Source organism: Vipera berus (genome assembly GCF_964194415.1).
Source record: "Vipera berus genome assembly, chromosome: 3".
Lineage (NCBI taxonomy): Eukaryota > Metazoa > Chordata > Lepidosauria > Squamata > Viperidae > Vipera > Vipera berus.
In genome coordinates this window covers 72,090,651-72,111,352 of record NC_138204.1, presented here as the reverse complement: position 1 = coordinate 72,111,352, position 20,702 = coordinate 72,090,651, and the positions used below count along the sequence as shown (strand labels likewise).

General features: G+C 38.2%; 1 protein-coding gene across 1 annotated transcript in view; it reads left to right on the top strand.

Moving 5' to 3' along the window:
• ANKRD13C (ankyrin repeat domain 13C) overlaps positions 1 to 15,627 on the top strand; it is a 29,830-nt gene extending 14,203 nt beyond the window's left edge. Inside the window, exons 7-13 of the mRNA XM_081324654.1 lie at positions 959 to 1,103; positions 1,522 to 1,653; positions 2,213 to 2,374; positions 4,075 to 4,154; positions 6,914 to 7,012; positions 9,018 to 9,118; positions 12,506 to 15,627. Of these exons, the coding sequence (XP_081180780.1) occupies positions 959 to 1,103; positions 1,522 to 1,653; positions 2,213 to 2,374; positions 4,075 to 4,154; positions 6,914 to 7,012; positions 9,018 to 9,118; positions 12,506 to 12,636 (850 nt within the window). The 3' untranslated portion in view covers positions 12,637 to 15,627. The remainder of the gene's footprint in view (positions 1 to 958; positions 1,104 to 1,521; positions 1,654 to 2,212; positions 2,375 to 4,074; positions 4,155 to 6,913; positions 7,013 to 9,017; positions 9,119 to 12,505) is intronic.
• The last annotated feature ends 5,075 nt before the right edge of the window (positions 15,628 to 20,702 follow it).

The window sequence follows — 20,702 nt, the reverse complement described above, 5'->3', positions numbered from 1 at the left end:
CGACAGCCCCAAAACATCACTGCTCTAGAGGAGATCTGCATGGAGGAATGGGCCAAAATACCAGCAACAGTGTGTGCAAACCTTGTGAAGACTTACAGAAAACGTTTGACCTCTTGTCATTGCCAACAAAGGGTATATAACAAAGTATTGAGATGAACTTTTGTTATTGACCAAATATTTATTTTCCACCATAATTTGCAAATAAATTCGTTAGAAATCCTACAATGTGATTTCCTGGATTCTTTCCCCCCATTTTGTCTCTCATAGTTGAGGTATACCTATGATGAAAATTACAGGCCTCTCTCATCTTTTTAAGTGGGAGAACTTGCACAATTGGTGGCTGACTAAATACTTTTTTGTCCCACTGTATATATGTTTGTGTATATGTATGTGTATATATGTGTGTGTATACTTCCCTTTCTCTGGTGGTGTTGTCTAGCTGAATAGTAAAACATACATACATACATATATATATATATATATATATATATATATATATATATATATATATATATATATATATATATATATATATATATATATACATATATATATATATATATATATACATATACATACACACACACACATATATACATTTATGTCTCTCTCTCTCTCTCTCTCTCTCTCTCTCTCTCTCTATATATATATATATATATATATATATATATATATATATATATATATATATATATATATATATATATATATATATATATATATATATATATATATATATATATTTGTGTGTATATAGATGTATGTGTATACTTCCCTTTCTCTGGTGGTGTTGTCTAGCTGAATAGTAAAACATCTGCAAAAAACAATAAAAAACCAAGCTCAGAGAGAATCCAATAATGCGTTCTGTTTAACTGAAAGTGTCTATAAGTGTCTATAATAAACAGTATAAAGGTCTCTCTCTCTCTCTCTCCGTTCTCATTTTGGAATATTTCTGCAGGCTTGATACAACCCTCATAGATTTTACTGACATGAAGTGCCAACGGGGGGACTTAAGCTTCATTTTCAATGGTGATGCTGCACCCTCTGAATCCTTTGTAGTTTTAGACAACGAACAAAAGGTTTACCAGCGAATACATCATGAGGTAGGCCATAGTGTATCAAAGCCATTTGCAGGTGCTGTGTATTCGGACAACGTACGTTATTTTAGCATGGCTTTAAACCCCAAAACAAATGGAAAAGCCTAGGTTTAAAATGCACAAGGTATAGCCCTGTGAAACAGTATTTGCTCCCTTTTGAATTTGTTGCTGCTGTTTTGTTTTGTTTTTTCAAAATGATTTTTGTTAAGAGTTTTGTTGGTTAATTATCGCCCAGAAGTCCTTGGAGATGTAATAAATTATATCAACAGAAGGCATGGAGCATATCTCCTAGCAGTGGATAAATTACATCGTTAAGAATAATTATTGGGAGACAGTTATTAAATACAAATTTGATTAGAGAAGAAAATGCTTATGTTTAAATGTTTTGTTTCCTTTAATACTATTCAATTTTATACTTTGCTAGGAATCAGAGATGGAAACTGAGGAAGAAGTTGATATTTTGATGAGTAGTGATATTTATTCAGCAACATTATCAACCAAATCAATCACCTTCACACGTGCCCAAACAGGATGGCTTTTCCGAGAAGATAAAACAGTAAGCTTATTTTTTTATTATTATTTTAAAATTACCATCTATTTTATAGCAATGGGGCACTAAGGCAAAGAAGACGAACTCACCTGGGACTATTATGGCTCCCTTGTTTAATCTCTGAAGTGGGAAGGTCTTAAAAGGTTAAGAGAGGCTGCCTCCAGTGAAACTGGAAGACGAGAACTTGAGGAGAAAACAGTCGACCAGGGCAGGCAGCCTTTTCATGGCTGAGATACAAGCTTCATGTTTTGGAAAGGTGGAAGCTGTAGCAAGTGTACCAATGATGTAAATCAGACAAGATGCTAATCTTTGGTACTCGTGTCTCCAGATTTCAGCAGCACATTTGCACATTTGGAGGAAGCTCTTCCAGAAAAAAAAACAAAAACAATTTGCAACTTTATGTAGCCTTGGACCAACAGCTTACCCACCTTGGATATAGATAGTGAGTAGGTAGGCAGTATATATAAATATATAGGAGGCTTCACAGCTCTGGTCTTCTTAATCAAATACTCTGTGTGTGCTTCTGTCCGTAGGTCGTTTCATTTTTTTATTTATTTATTTTTAGGAAAGGGTGGGAAACTTTTTGGCAGACTTCTACCTGGTTAATGGGCTTGTTTTAGAATCAAGAAAAAGGCGGGAACATCTCAGCGAAGAGGATATCCTTCGGAATAAGGCTATCATGGAAAGCTTGAGCAAAGGTGGAAATTTGATGGAACAAAACTTTGAGGTATAGTTGAAGATTTTCTTAAATGGAATGCTTAGTATATAGCTTTTTAAAGTCAGAGTTGAAATATTATCCTGAATATTTGGTGGAGGACACAAAATTCATTACAGCAGTCTTAAGTTCTGGGAAGAATCTCCTTTCATTTGTATATAGGTAGTTCTTGTTTAGCAAACATAATGGGGACCAGCAACTTTGTCCTTAAGCAAAGGAATTGTTAAATGAAACCGCTGTGGTGCTTAGGCTCTTACTTCAGCTTTCCTTTGTTTTATACCCGTAAAGGTTATAAATGTGCCAGTTGGTCAAAAAGTTACTTTTTCATCACTGCAGAAAGTGACTAAACTAGGCAGTCACTAAATGAGGTCTACCTAGATGAGTTTCCATTCTGACATTTTCTTGTGCTACCATGTTTCTGAAACTTCTTGAGTTTCAGGGATGATATCTGAGAGACTTTGAGAAGCAGATGTCTTGAGACTACCTGGGGGTGGGGGGTAGACCTAAACTGTGACTGGATTCGATGCCGGTTTAGCAACTGATAATTTTGTCATTCTCCATTGTCACTGAAATTGAGAAACTTTTTTCTTTTGTGTTTTTTAAAAGAGGGTTTATTTGATACAATTGACATAGAACTGTGACATCCCCTTAGTTGTATAGATTTAATTTGTTTTGTCCAAATAGTCTGATATATCTCAGGTGTGTTACTTTTTCCACGCCTCTAAGTTACTTAAATATCAGCATAATATTATTAGCATCTTTAATGTTTCACTGTAACTTGTTAACAGTTTGTCATTTTCCACCATGTTAATTCTATACAAGTACCTGTTTTTATAAATGATAGTCTTCAAGGTCAGTTAAAAAAAATAAAAATTTGCTTTTTACAGAACAGCTGAATAGTAGGCTTAATGCTGGTCACATAAAATAATAAATGATGTTTCTAAAACCTGAGCAACAAACTGTAATAAACCAATATAGCGAGTTGTCCAGTGGTTTGTCATATTCTGTTGGGGAAAGAATACCAAATCCCATTGAGGAAAATTATTTTTTTCTGTTAGCATCAGAAATGATTAGTGCAAGTTTGTAATGGCTTATCTGCTCCTTAAGTCTTCTTCAGTGATGTGGAGTACAAAATCTCTTATGAAATAAAATAGTTGCAAGATAAAAAAATAATATCACTCTCATATTTTTTTCTGAGGAAAAGGTGTGTTTTTTCTTTTAGAAGTATATTATTGATATCATACTATAATGAATGGATACAAGAAATGTCTTTGAATAAAATAACGCTGAGAGTCTAAAGCGGGCATGTCAAACTGCCGGCCCACAGGCTGGATGCGTCACTCCGAAACTGCACCCACCCCATTGTTGGTCATGGGGGAAAAGTCGCGATACGTCGCACGATGTCACGTGACGTCACAAGTTTGACATGCCTGGTTTAAAGTATGGCCAAGCAATTCTCTAAGCATCCCTTTCTCCTCATCTTGGCCTTTGGACAGTTATTTCATGCAGCATTGACAAACTAGTCTTAAATTTCTGCTTTAAGAGGTGTGTCACATTGGTCCACCAGAAATTATTTGTTGAGCTTCTGGTGGTTTAGACTGGACCAGTATTTCAGACTGACGAGTTGTCCTCTGTGGTTAGAAAGGTGATATGTCTGTACTTTAGAAAAGTGGTAGCTATTGAATAAATTCCTGTGTCTTTTCTTTTAAAAGCCTGTCAGGAGACAATCTCTTACCCCACCACCCCCTAATACAATTTCATGGGAGGAATACATATCTGCAGAAAATGGGAAGTGAGTATTATCTGTTTATATGTGTATGGCTATTTATTTATTTAGAGTATGGCATATCATACATGGAGTAGCAATATATATTAGCACTTCATCTAGATTAGACAAATACATTAAAATATAACTGTTAAAAAGATCTTGTTCAAATACCAATGTCTTGTCCATCTAAGAACTGAAGCGCAACATCATGTATATTTTTTAAAAAAACAGATACTGGACCAGTATATATGCCCTCAGCTTAGAGCTGATCACAATGTGATCTTTGACATGGGACCCTGCAGTCACATTGAGGGGAGGATACTACGCCCCCATTTATAGAAAGAGTCCTAGCAGACACTGTGAGGTGCAAATCCTATTCAGGATGCCCATTGCTGGCGTGGTAATTCAAAGCCTTCACCATTTTTTGTGAAGTCATTTCTATGTCTTCCTATGTCTGGGCGTTCAGCAACCCATTTGGCTTTCCATTGGGAATCAATGTTAAAAGTTGTTGGGCAGATGTTGTGCAAGTGCCAGTGGAGCCTCCCTGGATTTGAGTCTTCCAGCTGACCTTCCAAATGAGGAAGGTCAATATGAACTAGTAAAGGGGGGAGTTCTTCATAATTTTTCTGTATTAGCTCACTAGTGCATCTTGCCTGCTTCATACAGCTGGCAGTGCTTTACGTTACTAAGAGCCAAAAATACATACTGTTCTAGACTTTGAGTGATGAGATTTAAAAAAAGATAATTGGTTGTTTCTACCTAACATTTTGCTTGCATAACTATAATTATTTATAACTCTTGGTTTTCTTTAAAAGAGCAACCGAAAGTTGCCACTCTCTCAATGTACCTGAACAAATCTGAAGTCTTAACAGATTTTACCTGCTGTACATACGGCACTTTGTGCAAGGCAAATTTGGGTTTTAGAATATGATTTCTAGGAAAAAGGTTATGAGACCATTTAAAAAACAACAAATGAAAGTATTTGAACAGAAACCAGCAAGAAGCCTTAATGTTGTAGTGTTATATGTACATATATATATATATATATATATATATATATATATATATATATATATATATATATATATATATATATATATATGTATATATATATATATATATATATATATGTATGTATATGTATGTATGTATGTATGTATATGTATATGTGTGTGTGTGTATATATATATATATATATATATATATATATATATATATATATATATATATATATATATATATATATATATATATATATATATATATATATATATATATATATATATATATATATATATATATATATATATATATATATATATATATATATATATATATATATATATATATATATATATATGTCAAATGCTTGTTAACTATTTTTAGATTACCTTGCTAGGCCCCAAACATGGGACAAATCTTTATTTCCTGTGTCAGCCTAACCTGAAGGCCATCGACAGGCAGTAGTCACACCGGTGACAGCTCATATTTGTGTAAATTTTAAATTGCTAACAAAGAATTAAGGGAGACTGATATGCATTTCAAACTTATTAGTTTTCATCAGTCAGCCATACCCTTCTGAGATTCGAACCTGGGATTATAGAGAGAGAGAGAGAGAGAGAGAGAGAGAGAGAGAGAGAGAGAGAGAGAGAGAGAGAGAGAGAGAGAGAGAGAGAGAGAGAGAGAGAGAGAGAGAGAGAGAAAATGTGTCACTGGAAAGTTTCCATAGTGCTTTTTATTTACATTTAGTTATTGTTCTGTTCTACCCTTTTTTCTTTTATATTTCATTGTTTTAATAATCAAAATATTTAAAAGAAACAAAAGAATGGCTAAAGGAGCTTGACTCAAATGTATAAACAATGAATGTACAAATATAGATATAATTTTTCCATATATCGTCAGTTGATGGTAATACTGAATGCATTGTATTTTAAAAGCTTGAAAATCATTATTAAGCTGTAAGTGGAACATAAATATCAGGAGTATAGTCGGCAGAATCTGAGTCATAAAATGAATCTATGGGTTACAGTAAATATTACCCATGATACTGTAAGTCTATTCACATTTTTAAAACCTATTGGAATTTAAATTTCGTACAGAGAAAAATCCACATTTTTAGATGGGGCTCAAATCCACATTTATTTATTTATTTATTTATTTTAATTCCATTTATATCCCGCCCTTCTCCGAAGACTCAGGGCGGCTTACAAGCTTAGCAGTAGCCTTCATTCTATGTATATGCCTGCTTATTAGGGCTTTCACACACACCCCAAGCGGCATTATTACAAAGTCAGCTTAATTGCCCCCAACAATCTGGGTCCTCATTTTACCTACCTCGGAAGGATGGAAGGCTGAGTCAACCTTGAGCCTGGTGGGATGCGAACCTGCACTAATTGCAGGCAGCTGGTGTTACTTAAGGAGGCATTAGCCCACTGCTCCACCAAGGCTCTCATCTTGGACTATAATCAAGAAATGGTTTCCAGTTAGAGTTAAATGGGTAACAAGATACTTTTAATTTTTAAAAGAAATTAATTGCGCCCTTTATTTTCTTACTGAAAATAAGGAGTTCTGAAAGCATTTAGGTTTAATTATGTCCGTGTGTGTATGAGCAGAAGAACAATGAAAAGAGAAGTATATATTCCCTCCTGCCTCAAAAGAGTCTTCCAAGCCTCATTGAATAATTTCCATCCCCTTGTTTCCTGCTCAGTAATAATCTGTTTCAGGGTGCTCTGTGCATTTTCTGTATGTGGGGAGATTTTCATTTTGATTTGTCTTTTAATCAGAGCACCTCATTTGGGTAGAGAACTTGTCTGCAAAGAAAGCAAGAAAACCTTTAAAGCTACGATAGCCATGAGCCAAGAATTTCCTCTAGGAATTGAATCGTAAGTCTGAATTGCTCTTAGAAAAGATTGTGAAAGAATGTGATACATTGAAGTTACATTCCTGATTATATTGTTCTTAATTCCAGGGATTCTAGTACGTAGAATAAGGAAAAGTTTTATGCCACGAGGTTGCACTTTGTTCTGTTGTACAATGCCTGGGTTCCACATAGTTTCAGCTTCAGCTTGTGTTTATCCCTTGATGAGTCATAAGCATTCTCTTCCAAATCAATCAATTCCTATAAGCCATGTAGCACTTAGGGAATGTCTGATATTGTTTATTGGTTTCCGGAATGTTTAAACCTGTGCAAAGTGATGTCACTTTGTAGAGTTTTCTTGACTTTTCCATTTTTGAAGCAAAGAGTTCGTCCCGCTGGCAAAACCCAGGCATTTTAACTTAGTTTCTTCTGCTGAAGGGTTAATGTCAGCTGCTTTGCTTTGCCTGCCATTCATTTAGATGGAAATGCCTTATGTTCACTCACGTGCAGAAGAGTACTAAAGGTAGGAAGCCCATCCTACGATGAATTTCCTAAGGCTTTCCAGTACAGCCGGATCAGATTTTAGCAGCTGTTGTGATTCAGGGTCAGCCTGTGGGTTCGGCAGTTGGGTCGGACGACTCAGAGGAGGAGGGGGGTGTTGAAGACCTTGCTGAGGGGGTTGAAGATCTTGCTGATGATAGCCCTCAGGCAGGCCCCTCCCACTTGGTCACCATGGAGACCCAGCTGTGTGAGCCTGACAGTGTGGATGAAGATGACCCACAGCTGGCCCTGTTCAAGGACGCCCGACGCAGGAGGCAGTCAAGTAGGAGTAAACAGAGGAAGGCAATGGGGCTTCTCGGAAGGAGGCAGAGAGAAGCCACGCCCTAAAAAGGGAATGTGTGGGGAGGGCTGGTTTGCTGAAAGCAACCGCTCAGATAGTGTTTCAAAGCTCCTGTATCTTGGTTCGTGTCTTGTTTGTTTTTGTAGTAATAAATTTGGCAGACGTTATTCCAGCCTCTTGCCGTTTGTAAAAGGGTTGCCTTTTCTGCAGGGCCGGTAGCAGGCTGGTACAGAACAGCAGCTTTCCTAAATACTAGCAGAGTTGGTGCTGCCTTGAAGTTGGTTGAAAGGTCAGATAGCAACAGAAAAGGTGTACCCTTATGGTCCCTGATAGTAACAATCCTTCAAGTTGGGATTCAAAGGACTCCCCTCCCTATTAGATGAGTAAAAATCCCTGGGACCAGGCAGTCTAGCCGAAAGCCACAAGGCCTTTCAAGATGACTTATCAACTCTTTGAATTGCATTTGGAAGCCAACTAGCAACCAGTAGGGCCCTTAAAGTAGTCATGTGACAAGGACAAACCAAGAGACGTCCTAATTTCTTGGGCTGCTGATTCTGAACCAGTGTAATGTACAGATGGTGTAATGTACAGATGGTCTTCACGGACATCCACACATAGAATGAGTTGTAGTAGGCTATTTGTGAGGTTATCAAGGTGTAAACGACCGTGAGCAGGGCCTGGAATGGTTGTAACTGGCACATGAAATAGAGTTGAGCAAGAGCTCAATAATAATTATAAACCAGTTGAAAAGGAGGTAGCTCCTCTGTAGTCCCATGATCTGCAAGATCCAGATGTTTCATCAGAAAGGCTGGAGAAGCGCTGGGAACATATTAGTTTCTGAACCTTTCAACATCTGCGTTGATGTTGTTTTTTTAAAATACTTGCTTGTTTAAATAACAAGAGATCAAATTCCGTATTCGATACCCAAGTTCTATATCCATATTACAAAAAGTCACATTAGAGGCTACACTGCACATCCTATAATAAGAACAGTACTCATTATGAATATGTAATTTATTTAAATAATTGGTCATTTGTTTTTGAATATATCCTTTTGCTTAATAGTTGTTTTTTTAATACCTGTTACTGATTGTAATGTGCCCAATAATGGGTGAGAACAATGCCTTCGCTTTTCAACTGCTTAAATCACGTGGTTAATTGCTATTGCCATGCATGTGTTCTCTTTCAGGTTGTTGAATGTTTTAGAAGTAATTGCACCCTTCAAGCACTTTAACAAACTGCGGGAATTTGTGCAGATGAAACTTCCGCCAGGCTTCCCAGTAAAGTTAGGTGAGCTATGGATTTCATCAGAAACCAGGAGTTATTATTTGATTGCTTCTTGGGGGGTGGGGGTGGAACAAGAGCTGCAATAGTTTCCAACTGGGCACTAATAAAATATTCCTTTTCATAGCGTACCAAATGGGAAATCCGCAATAGTCCAAAATAAAAGTTTTGCTTGAACAGGAAGGGCCAGCCTAGTCAAAAGATGGAGCGCGTGGTTGCATTTCAAAGGATCTTTTGTGAGGAAGAAGGCAATTGGCAGAATTATTGGCATCGTACTATAGTTTAATCCTTTCCCTCTGCCCTCCCTCCCTGAATCTGTCATGGATGCTTCGCTAAGACAATAAAGAGATATATACAACTAACGCAACCTTCTGCTTGGACATCTGTTTAAACTCCAAGTTAAAATACATTTTCTACTTCTGTCTCATTTGATTAAAACTGTTGATGATGAATAGTTTAAAACACAATGGTGTGGAAGGAACATTGCCACCTGTACTTTAAATTACGCTTGAAAATTAAAGGATCATTGACATGGTCTAACCCAGACATGTCAAACACAAGGCCTGGGGGCCAGATCTGGTCCGCGAAGTGGTTTCATGCAGCCTGCAAAGCCATCCTGGAAACAGTGAGGGAACGGCCCCCACTGCCTTGGCCCTGGCCCAGAGACCCTCCTTCTGCCAGAGACCCTCAGATCTGTCCCACTCCTGCCCAGGCCCCCATAGGCACCCTTGATGTGAACGACGTAGAGCTGGCCACGCCCACCCAGTAGGCCATACGCACTTTAGCCACGCCCACCCAGTAGGCCATACGCACTTTAGCCACGCCCACCCGGCCCCCTGAGGGCAACCACAATGCTGATGCAGCCCTCAATGAAATTGAGTTTGACACCCCTGGTCTAACCAGACACTACTTCTCATCAAAATGTGGCTTTTGCAACAGTTTGTATTTGCAGTCTGCTTCCACGTATCCCATCCTAGGCTATACCCCGTGCCCATGTTTATTCCTTCCAGGGCAACTTCCCCCCCACCTCTATAAGAGCCTTGGTGGAGCAGTGGGCTAATGCCTCCTTAAGTAACACCAGCTGCCTGCAATTAGTGCAGGTTCGCATCCCACCAGGCTCAAGGTTGACTCAGCCTTCCATCCTTCCGAGGTAGGTAAAATGAGGACCCAGATTGTTGGGGGCAATAAGCTGACTTTGTAATAATGCCGCTTGGGGTGTGTGTGTGTGTGTGAAAGCCCTAATAAGCAGGCATATACATAGAATGAAGGCTACTGCTAAGCTTGTAAGCCGCCCTGAGTCTTAGGAGAAGGGCGGGATATAAATGGAATTAAAATAAATAAATAAATAAATAAATAAAAAATAACATTATTTTTGCCTGGTTTGGAATTTCTGTGATTAATTCCAGAATTATTGTCAGATACATTGTACCTTCCTCTAGTTCGTATTTCCTTGGATTAATGGATAGAAATGAGAGGTACGGATGCTTATTGTCTGCATATTGGTGGCACTGCTATACCCTGTAGGTGATCTCTGCCAGCAGCTTTCTTGGGTACCAATGAAAGAGAATATCTGTAGCTCAGGATTGAAATGAGGGATCCTGGGTGCTCTCTAAGCTTGCTTGTTTTCTTGCAAACATTACATTACCCTAACTAGGTAACATCATCAGTGCAGGTAAGGAGTGCTGTTTGCTGTCAGTTTATATTCTGGTGTCTTGCCTGTCTGGGTGAAGTCTTAGGGATTCTTTGGTTGGGCTGTTTACTAATGGCTCTTTAGCAGTTTCATGATTGGGGTATTGCTTACTTGGTTGTTGGTCTGAAGTTAACTTTGGAGTTAATCTATGCTGATCTGAATGCTGATTACTGGTGGAGAGATGCTGGGAATCTTTTTCTCTTGGGCTGGTTGATTGTCTCTTTTGCATAGTCTATAGATGTTGTTAATGTCTATGTGTCTATTGGTGGCTGATTTGTCTGAGTGCCAGGCGTCTAGAAATTCTCTGGTATTTTTGGATTTTTGTCACATTTTAAAATTTTTAAATTTAAATTTTTATTACATTTATATCCCGCCCTTCTCCAAAGACTCAGGGCGGCTTACAAGCTTAGCAGTAGCCTTCATTCTATGTATATGCCAATTTTCCCAATTGAGGTAAAGGTAAAGGTAAAGGTAAAGGTTCCCCCGCACATGCGTGCTAGTCGTTTCCAACTCTAGGGGCCGGTGCTCATCTCCGTTTCAAACCCAAAGAGCCAGCGCTTGTCCAAGGACATCTCCATGGTCATGTGGCCGGCATGACTAGACGCCAAAGGCGCACGGAACGCTGTTACCTTCCCACCGTAGTGGTCCCTCTTTTTCTACTTGCATTTTTATGTGCTTTCGAACTGCTAGGTTGGCAGAAGCTGGGACGAGTAGCAGGTGCTCACTCTGTTACGCGGCACTCGGGATTCGACCCGCCAAACTGCCGACCTTCTGATCGACAAGCTCAGCGTCCTAACCCACTGAGCCACCGCGTCCCTTCCCCACACTTTGAATACCTGCAAAATCTCCCATCAACCTACGAGTGATGGATTCATTAAGCGATGGATGAAAATGGAAACGTTCCCAGCAGAAGCGTGGGGCTGGGTGTCTAAAACAAAGCAGCTATTTACGCACGGCTTCCCAATTGAAGCTAGGGTTAAATCTGTCTGTATGTTGTGAAATTAAAAAAATTTCATCATGCCTTCTGACTGCCAGTTGTTGTTCATGGATGCGTTCTGCCAGTCTTCTGCCTGTTTGTCCTGCGTAGTGGTTGTTGCAGTTCTTACACTGTATGTTGTAGATGACTTCTGTTTTGTTTGTTTTTTTTCCTTCTGGGGTTGCTGGGTCTTTTGGTTTGCTTAGGATATTTTAAAGGGCTTTAGTTGTCTTGTGTGCTATGCTGATTCCATGTAGTTGTAGTAGTCTGTTTGCAGTTTCTGAAATATTCTTGATGTACGGCAGTGTAAATCTTTTTAGGGTTTGTGTTGGTTGTGCTGTATTGGGTTGAGGCTGCCCCCACCCACCCAGACAGGCAAGACACCAGAATATAAACTGACAGCAAACAGCAGTGATGATGTTTCCTAGTTAGGGTAATGAAACTTTTGCAAGAAAACAAGCAATCTCAGAGAGCACCAAGGACCCCTCAGTTTTCTTAGGGTTGACAAACAATGAATATAGGGGTGGTCCATTAAGGCATCTCACTGGCCATCAGTCACAACGTTCCTCTAAACCATCCTTTATAATTTTTTTTTACCAAAAAGTCCTTGGAATTGCAGCAGAGCTACCTGTGAGGAGACTATCATGGAAATAATCGGAAGGCATCTTGTTAAAGAGAGGAGAACCTCATCCCTGACCTATTAATGCTTCTGTTCCTTTCTTCCCAGATATTCCTGTGTTTCCAACAATCACAGCCACTGTGACTTTTCAGGAGTTTCGCTATGATGAATTTGATGAATCAATTTTCACAATTCCTGATGACTACAAAGAGGACCCCAGCCGCTTTCCTGATCTCTAAATGTAACTGGACAGTTAGCAGTGAATAAAGAATACCAGCATGCCTCAGACAACAAGAAAAAAACGAAGGACGCGGATAGCTTAAGACCGATGTCTGAAAGTTGGGAAAACTGAAAAGATAAAACTTATTTAAATGAATTCAGAAAGGGAACACAGAGTGAATTTTATCTATTGTAATATATAGCGAGCATCCATCTGGTGTCTCAAGGACAGCAGGTCTCCTGATGTATCACCTTCATTTATACATCTCGACTTGCAAGCATGGTAATCTGGCACCTCACACACACAAACCTCTGCCCCTTCCCCCCCATGGTACATTCATAAATCCCATGAAGACTATAATTTGTTTATAGATTTTTTTCCCCTTGATAATAAACAGCACTCTTGGACCATTTGCATAAACACTAAAATGTCTTACCAGGGTATTAGCCCTTTTAAATGCTCGTGGAGTCGAGATAACCTTCCTTCGAGGTTTGTTTTCATATGTTATAAATCCTGTCACATTCAGCAAATTGAACAACATCTGAGCATTTAGAAGAAGGAATTACTGTTCTGTAGATAAATAAGCCAAAAGCTAACCTTTTGTAAACCGTTGCTTTTAGTTATTGCAATACATTTCAGTACTAGAACATTCACTCTGCAGGGAATAAGGTACCTCCTTTAGCACCTTAGTGCAACTCATTGTGGTGCTATCTGTATTTTCCCCAAACTGTTGATTTTCTCCGCTGAAGATCGTCTCCTAACATTTTCATGAAGATCTTTTCAAGATGGCTGGAAATGTTCTTGCAGTATTTATTGGAGATTCTTCCTTGACATTTATTTGGGCTATTCAAATGTACATAAGCGACTCAACAAGCATACCAAATTTGTATTTATGCTCTGCAGCATTTGGGAAGAATGAATAATAGCAGTTAGATTATAACAGTCTCAAAGGTGAAGCTTTGCTTTCTCCCACGGAAAAAAAATCTAGTAGAATGAAGTAGACTAAGAAAGTAAGCTGCGGTAATTTAAGAAAAATGTACAAAAATGCCATCGGGTGTTTCCAATCTGGATAGCTTCAATAAGAGTAACTTTTGGCTTTTTTCTTCAAATTGACTTCTAAAAATTAGGATTATTATATGGTTCCAGCCACAACAGGAATATAACCTAGTGTTTTTGCTCTACTGTCTCAGACGTGATACCTACATTCATTTGTATTGCGAGATTTGGCTTCCAGTAATGTGTATTTGTACAGAAATGTAAATACTTTCAGAATATTCTTTGTGCGGTCTAGTCTTTTTTTTTCTTTTTTTGGTCTGGAAAGTTCTTAAGGCACTTTCAGACATGCAGAAAACCACATGTCAGGTAACACCCAGTGCTGGCAATATCTTAAAATGTGAAATGAGGCTTTCTGAGGTAAAACAAACTCATAAGCCACAGCAACCCTGTCAAGAAAAAAGGTACAGAACTAATTAAAGTTATAGCTTTGCACCAGGGCCACATGGAGTGAAGCAACTCAAGAAAACAGCAGCTTCATATTATAAACCAGGGAATAAATATTGAGACTAATTGCAGAAATACTGCAAACTTGTAAGAAGTTTAAACCAACCAAGATTGGCAATTTTGATTTTTAAAGACGGTTAGGGCTTTATATAGGATGCTGGTTTTGAAATGCATATTTCCAGTACTTTTTACAAGAGATTCAATCTGCTGCCTATAAAATGTAATTAAAAATAACCTGTTATTTCCTCTTTCAGTTGATTCAAAGAGGAGACCTTAAATCTAAAAGTGCTTGATACTATAGGTTGCATCCAGTTAGTGCCACCTGCCCACAAAATAACTTGGCAGAGAAATGTGATTTTTCTCAGAGTCTGCAATTTCTGTGCCCTCCAGCTTTGCTCTGGAAGTTGGAAATTCCCTACAATTTATTCAGAGGATGAGGAGAATGAAGTCCTGCTGCTGCTTGAGTGGAAGTCTCCTTTGTCATTGGACTGTGTCCTTTGTGTTATCCGTCTTGTGGGAGTCTCCTAAAAAGTATATGCTGAATAGAAATGTACAGTACTAGTTTTTTTTCCCCCCACGGGAATGATGGACAGTATGAATTTGATTGGATGGCTGTATCTCCCTCCAAATGGTAGGAACTTGATAATGGTCATCTCCTGTATCTGAAATTATCAGGTTAATAATGCCAAAGTTATCTTTCATTGAGTTGTATATAAAAAAATTGCTTAAGTATCTCAGCCCAGCACAGAATAATACATAAATATTTCCAGATTGGTTAAAAACTGGGTCAGGTCCGAATTTAATCCCGTGGGAAATACAAAGATACCTGTTGAAATCAATGAACAAAGACTGATTTCATTAGGTTTAACCGTAATCTGGGATCCAATTTAGTGAAGTCTTTTGTCCAGTCTAATAATTTATAGTCTAGTAAGATCTGAATGGGGAAAAGAGCTTTACTTTGGTAGTTGCTGGTCAACCTCTGAGGACAGAAGAATGACCTCAATTTTTAGCTTGTTTGCACTGAAGAAAAGAGATAACAGCCCCTTAGTGGCTTCAACAGATTTTTCAAATTCTGGTTTATATTGTATCACAACCCTTATTAAAGATGTATAGATATAATGACAATTTATTTAGTTCCAGTAACAAATTTTCATTGGAAAAAAATCAGTGTCCATTGCAATTGATCTGATTGCATTCAAGTGCTTATGCATGCAGCTCTCTTTGCTTTCATTGAGCTTCCGGTTCAAAATTTTGGGGAATTTGATTTACACATGCATTAGTAAGGCACATGTATACATTGACTTTAAATGAAATGGAAAAAAATGTTCCTGTAAAGAGAGCTGTTTGCAATGTTGTTCCTAAATCTAGAGAAAAGACTGCATTCAGAATCTTAGCATTAAGATTTTAGATTAATAATAAACATTAATGAACAAGCATAGATTAGCGTTTGACAATTAGGCCCTTTAGAGGATCTATTTTGATTTTTGTTTGTACCATCTAATACAGTACTTTAGAGCAGCGTTTCCCAACCTTAGGAACTTGAAGATGCGTGGACTTCAACTCCCAGAATTCCCCAGCCAGCTATGCTGGCTGGGGAATTCTGGGAGTTGAAGTCCACGCATCTTCAAGTTCCTAAGGTTGGGAAACGCTGCTTTAGAGAATTGTTTTGTACCAAATATCTTGCGTTGGTTGCATCCACTACTCAGAATGACAAATTTTTGAGGTCAAGACTATTCCTGAATAATTTTGAAGAATTTGGGGTTTAGTTATAATTTTATTAAGGGGAAAAAGTTCACATAAAATATGCAAAATTTATTATAAAGGTAGTACAATTAGTCGAGTTAAAGGATGATCCATTTGCATATTTTTAGGCCCGAAAAGGAATGTTAATTGGGAAACGTATTAGTATTCTGAGTAGGAATGTGCAAAATTTGTTGATCTGGGAATGAACCATTCCAGAGAAGTCCAGAATGTTTTGTTTGAGAAAAAGCACTTAGGCAATTCCCATGAATAAGTTCTCCAAACTAAACTGCAGTTTAAATATCAGATCACCCTCCCAAAACACCTCAAACTGCTTTTGGTTTGAACAATTTATTTTGGAAAACTGCCTATCATATTCTGAAACAAAACATTGTAGTTTTCCAGAGTAATCTCTTCCTGCACATCTCTTGTTACGAATAATTTGGAAACATGCAGTCTTGTGTTAAATCTTTGTTTGAGAAACATCTGAAATTTCCTTGAGGTTCTCTTAAAAACTAGCAAAGTGTTCTGTCAGTTTTTAGCTGAGGATCTTTGGAAAGAACTCAAATGCTTCCTTAATCAAGCTCAGTCTTACTGGTCTTCCAAATAATGGCTTTAATTTATAACAAAAAAGAATAAGACTTTTTCCAAGCAGTTGGTTTTTCAGTCATTGCAATTCATGTATACCTAGCAAATAGTGCACCTGGGGATATAATCCAATGCTGGGAAGCCCATCTTAAGCTGAAGCATAATATATTGAAAGTTCCATACTTTTGACTTTATTAAAGATAATTATATTTAAATATTATTAACAAACTTTCTATAATGCTGCAGTTTTTCCTTGACAGTTTGTAATTGTGGTAACAATGGCATTTTTGTTGTTGTTACATTTCATGTTCTTTGTCTAATCTAAACTCACCTTCACTAAGGATTTTTGGTTCTACCACTTAGAATAAAGACCAAATGATGCTGTTTGCTTTTCAAACTGAATATATGACAACTATATTATAACTTAACATGGATACTTCCTCCTTATTAGAGGCGGACTAAGATGTACAAAAAGGCTGTTAACAGTATACCACTTTCACAAGGACATTTTACTGGTCAGTTTTTCAATAAAATCCTCAATTTTCAGTGCATTGTTGTTGATTGCAATCTTTTAATTTTTATGATTAGACCACATAAAGATGAGTATACCACCACTTAATTAAATGCCGCGCTCATAGTGTGAGATGATGGCATAGTGGGAGTGTATAATGGATGCTATAATTTATTCTTATCTGTTTATTTAATATAACATTTGTTTTCAATTATAGTAAACTCAGATATTGTCCTGGAGCATACTCTAGTGCTACATTATTTATATCCCACCTTTATTATTTTTATAAACAACACAAGGTGGTGAACATGTCTAATACTCCCTCCTATTGTCCCCCACAATAACAACCTGTGAGGTGAATTGGGCTGAGAGAGAATGACTGGCCCAAGATCACCCAACTGTCTTTCCTGACAGGGGGATTAGAACTCATGGTCTCCTGGTTACCAGTTACTAGTGAGCACTTATAAGGCACAATGTCATAAATGTGAGGTGAGTGGTTATGTAAATGGAAGAAAAATATAGGAAGTTCCACAAATCAGAATCATTGCATCAATCCATTATCTATAATAGATAACATCAACTATCAATATCCTGTACTCTTTGCCGGAAAGCCGTCACTACGTTCTTCAGTAGCAATAGGGGAAGGATCCAAGAGTGACTCTTTATCATAATAAAGAATGATATAAATTTTTATGCTGCCTGACTCCCAGCAACTTTTTGTGAACTATTGGATGCAAAGTCCAGCAAATCTACCTTCAGATCTGTAGTTACTGTGACTAAGTCACCATTAGTTATCCCCAACCTGAGTGCAATGAGTTAGCCAAAAAGAAATTCTTATTTATCATCTATATAGGTAGTCCTCAACTTAGGATCACAATTGAGCCCAAAATTTATGTTGCTAAGTGAGAAATTTGTTAAGTGAGTTTTGTCCCATTTGACGTCTTTTCTTGCCACATTTGTTAAGTGAATCACTGCAGTTGTTAATACGGTTGTTAAGTGAATCTGGCTTCCCCATTGATGTTGCTTCTCAGAAGGCCATAAAAGGGGATCACATGACCTCCCCTGGACAGTGCAACTGTCATAAATATCCATTTGTCAAGCATCTAGTGTAAATCACGTGACCATGGGGGTGCTGCTGCAATGGTCGTAAGTGTGAAAAATGGTTATATGTTCCTTTTTTCAGAGGTGTAACTTCGAACAGTCACTAAACGAACTGTTGTAAGTCAAGGACTGCCTGTACTTTATTTTTAACAGTATAGTTCTGTGATGTTTGATAAGCTAAGGGAAGGTCTACCAGCTGCCCTGCCCAGAGTGATAAACTGTGTCAAGATCTTTTTAGTAAGGGGGGAAAAAGGATCATAGATAAAGTCAGGAAACAGCCAGTCAAAAGCCAGGAAATCCAGCCACAAAAGCTGAAAGAAAAGAGGCATCAAGACATAAATCAAGGTCTTTAGAGACCAGATGCCAACTGCTGAGACTACAGAAACAAGAATTTATGACTATTGAATTCCAATGGAGTTGTTTCTTGTCCAATCCAATTCAAGAAATTGTATAGTCTGTCTGTTGCTTTCTCTTCAGATAAAAAGCTACCCTGACTGAGCATGGTGTCTCAGGAATTCTGGGAGTTGAAGTCCACAGGTCTTAAAGTTGCCATAGTTGCCCACCCTTGATCTAGTCCAACTCTCAGCGATCATTGCAGGAATTTACTATTATAAAATATTTAACAGTGACCATCCAACCTTTCTCTAAATATTTATTTATTTTATTTTAATCCCATTTATATCCCGCCCTTCTCCGAAGACTCAGGGCGGCTTACACTCTAAGCACAAATCAATGTGCTTAGCAATAGCCTTCATTCTATGTATATGCCTGCTTATTAGGGCTTTCGCCCCCCCCCCCCAAGCGGCATTATTACAAAGTCAGCTTATTGCCCCCAACAATCTGGGTCCTCATTTTACCTACCTCGGAAGGATGGAAGGCTGAGTCAACCTTGAGCCTGGTGGGATGCGAACCTGCACTAATTGCAGGCAGCTGGTGTTACTTAGGGAGGCATTAGCCCACTGCTCCACCAAGGCTCTAAATAATTTCCTGCAGAAAGTTTGCGTCTTTTAGCAATTCCTTGTAAGCCTTCTGGAGGTCTTATAATTTTCGTTGTTTGTCTATGAATACACAGTGTCCTTCCTAAAATCTGACACCCAAACTGGCTGTAATATTACCAATGCTGCCTGACCAAACACCACAAAGAAGAGGGAGTCAACTTATTCTCCAAAGTACCTGAAGGCAGAACAAGAAGCAATGGATGGAAACTAATCAAGGAGAGAACCATCCTAGAAATAAGGAGAAATTTCCTAACAGTTAAGACAAATAATCAGTGAAATGGCTTGCCTCCAGTTGTGGGTCCTCCAACCCTGGAGGTTTTAAAGAAACGATTGGACCACCATTTGTTTGAAATGATATAGGGTCTCCTGCTTGAGTAGGGGGTTGGACTAGAAGACCTCCAGGACCCCTTCCAACTCTGTTATACCAAATAGAGAAGAACATCATTGCACTACTTTGACATCATACATCTATAGCTAAAGCCTAGAATGTCTTTTTTGCAACTGCATCGGATTATTTGTTAATATTCAACTTGCGATTCTTCAGCATCCAGATCCTTTCTGTTTAGATATTTTTCCTTGTTAAATGTGAAATGTATTATTTTTCTGCTGCAATTCATTTTGCTGGTTTTTTCCAACATTTAAAGTTGTCAACATTCTCCTGAGTCTTGACCCTCCCGTTTTTTTACTTGCTACACCTTGCCAATCTGATCATCACTTTGAATTATATATAAAAATGGTGGGATTATCATCAAGTCATTCATAATATGTTGAACAGCACAGGATCTATTAATGTTAATGTTTTTCAATATGGTTTTTTTAATTCAGGTCCTTGTTTATCTAATAACAGTGTAGGCCAATCTACTTTTTATGTTCTCTGGTAGAATTTGATTGGAATTCTTTCTGAATTTATTACTGATGCTAAGGTATGCTAGATCATTGACAGTACTGTGATCAACTGTAGTACTCACTTTATCAAAAAAAGATGAGATTGCTTGTGAGAAACAATGTGTTATTTTATGAATTCTCAAACTGAACTCTTAATATAGCAGTCCTCAGTTGACAACTGCAATTGGGATCGGAGCTGCTTCACTAGGCAAACTAGTCAAGAGACATCACATGATCATGCTGCTTAACCTCACTAATTCCAGCAGTCCCAGTTGTCATTGTCAAGCGAATCACTGCAGTTTGTTAAATGAGGACGTTCTGTAGTTGCCATTTATGACCTTCTGCTGGCTTCCCCATTGACTTTGCTGGTAGGAAGGTTGCAAATACTATTGTATGACCATGGGACTCTGCGACCATAAAGTACAATACAAGGACCAGTCATAGCTACTTGTCCAGCACTGTCAGAAGGTCCACCTGTAACCTGTTCCACATCCAATTGTCAACTTTTTCTGTCTTTGGAGATTATTAGGCTTCTAGAAACGTTTTAAGGAATGTTTGGAACATACAAGATTCCTAGTGACTGGCAAAAGGTTAAGGTTGGAGCAATTTTAAAACCAGGCGGAGGCCAATAACCCTAAAAATATGCAATCTAGATCCTGCACAATGCTCACCCGCCACACACCTCCAGCCATGTGGCCCAGTTCCTAACAGACCACGGACCGGTATCAGCCTATGACCCGGGGACCCCTGCTCTCGAGTACT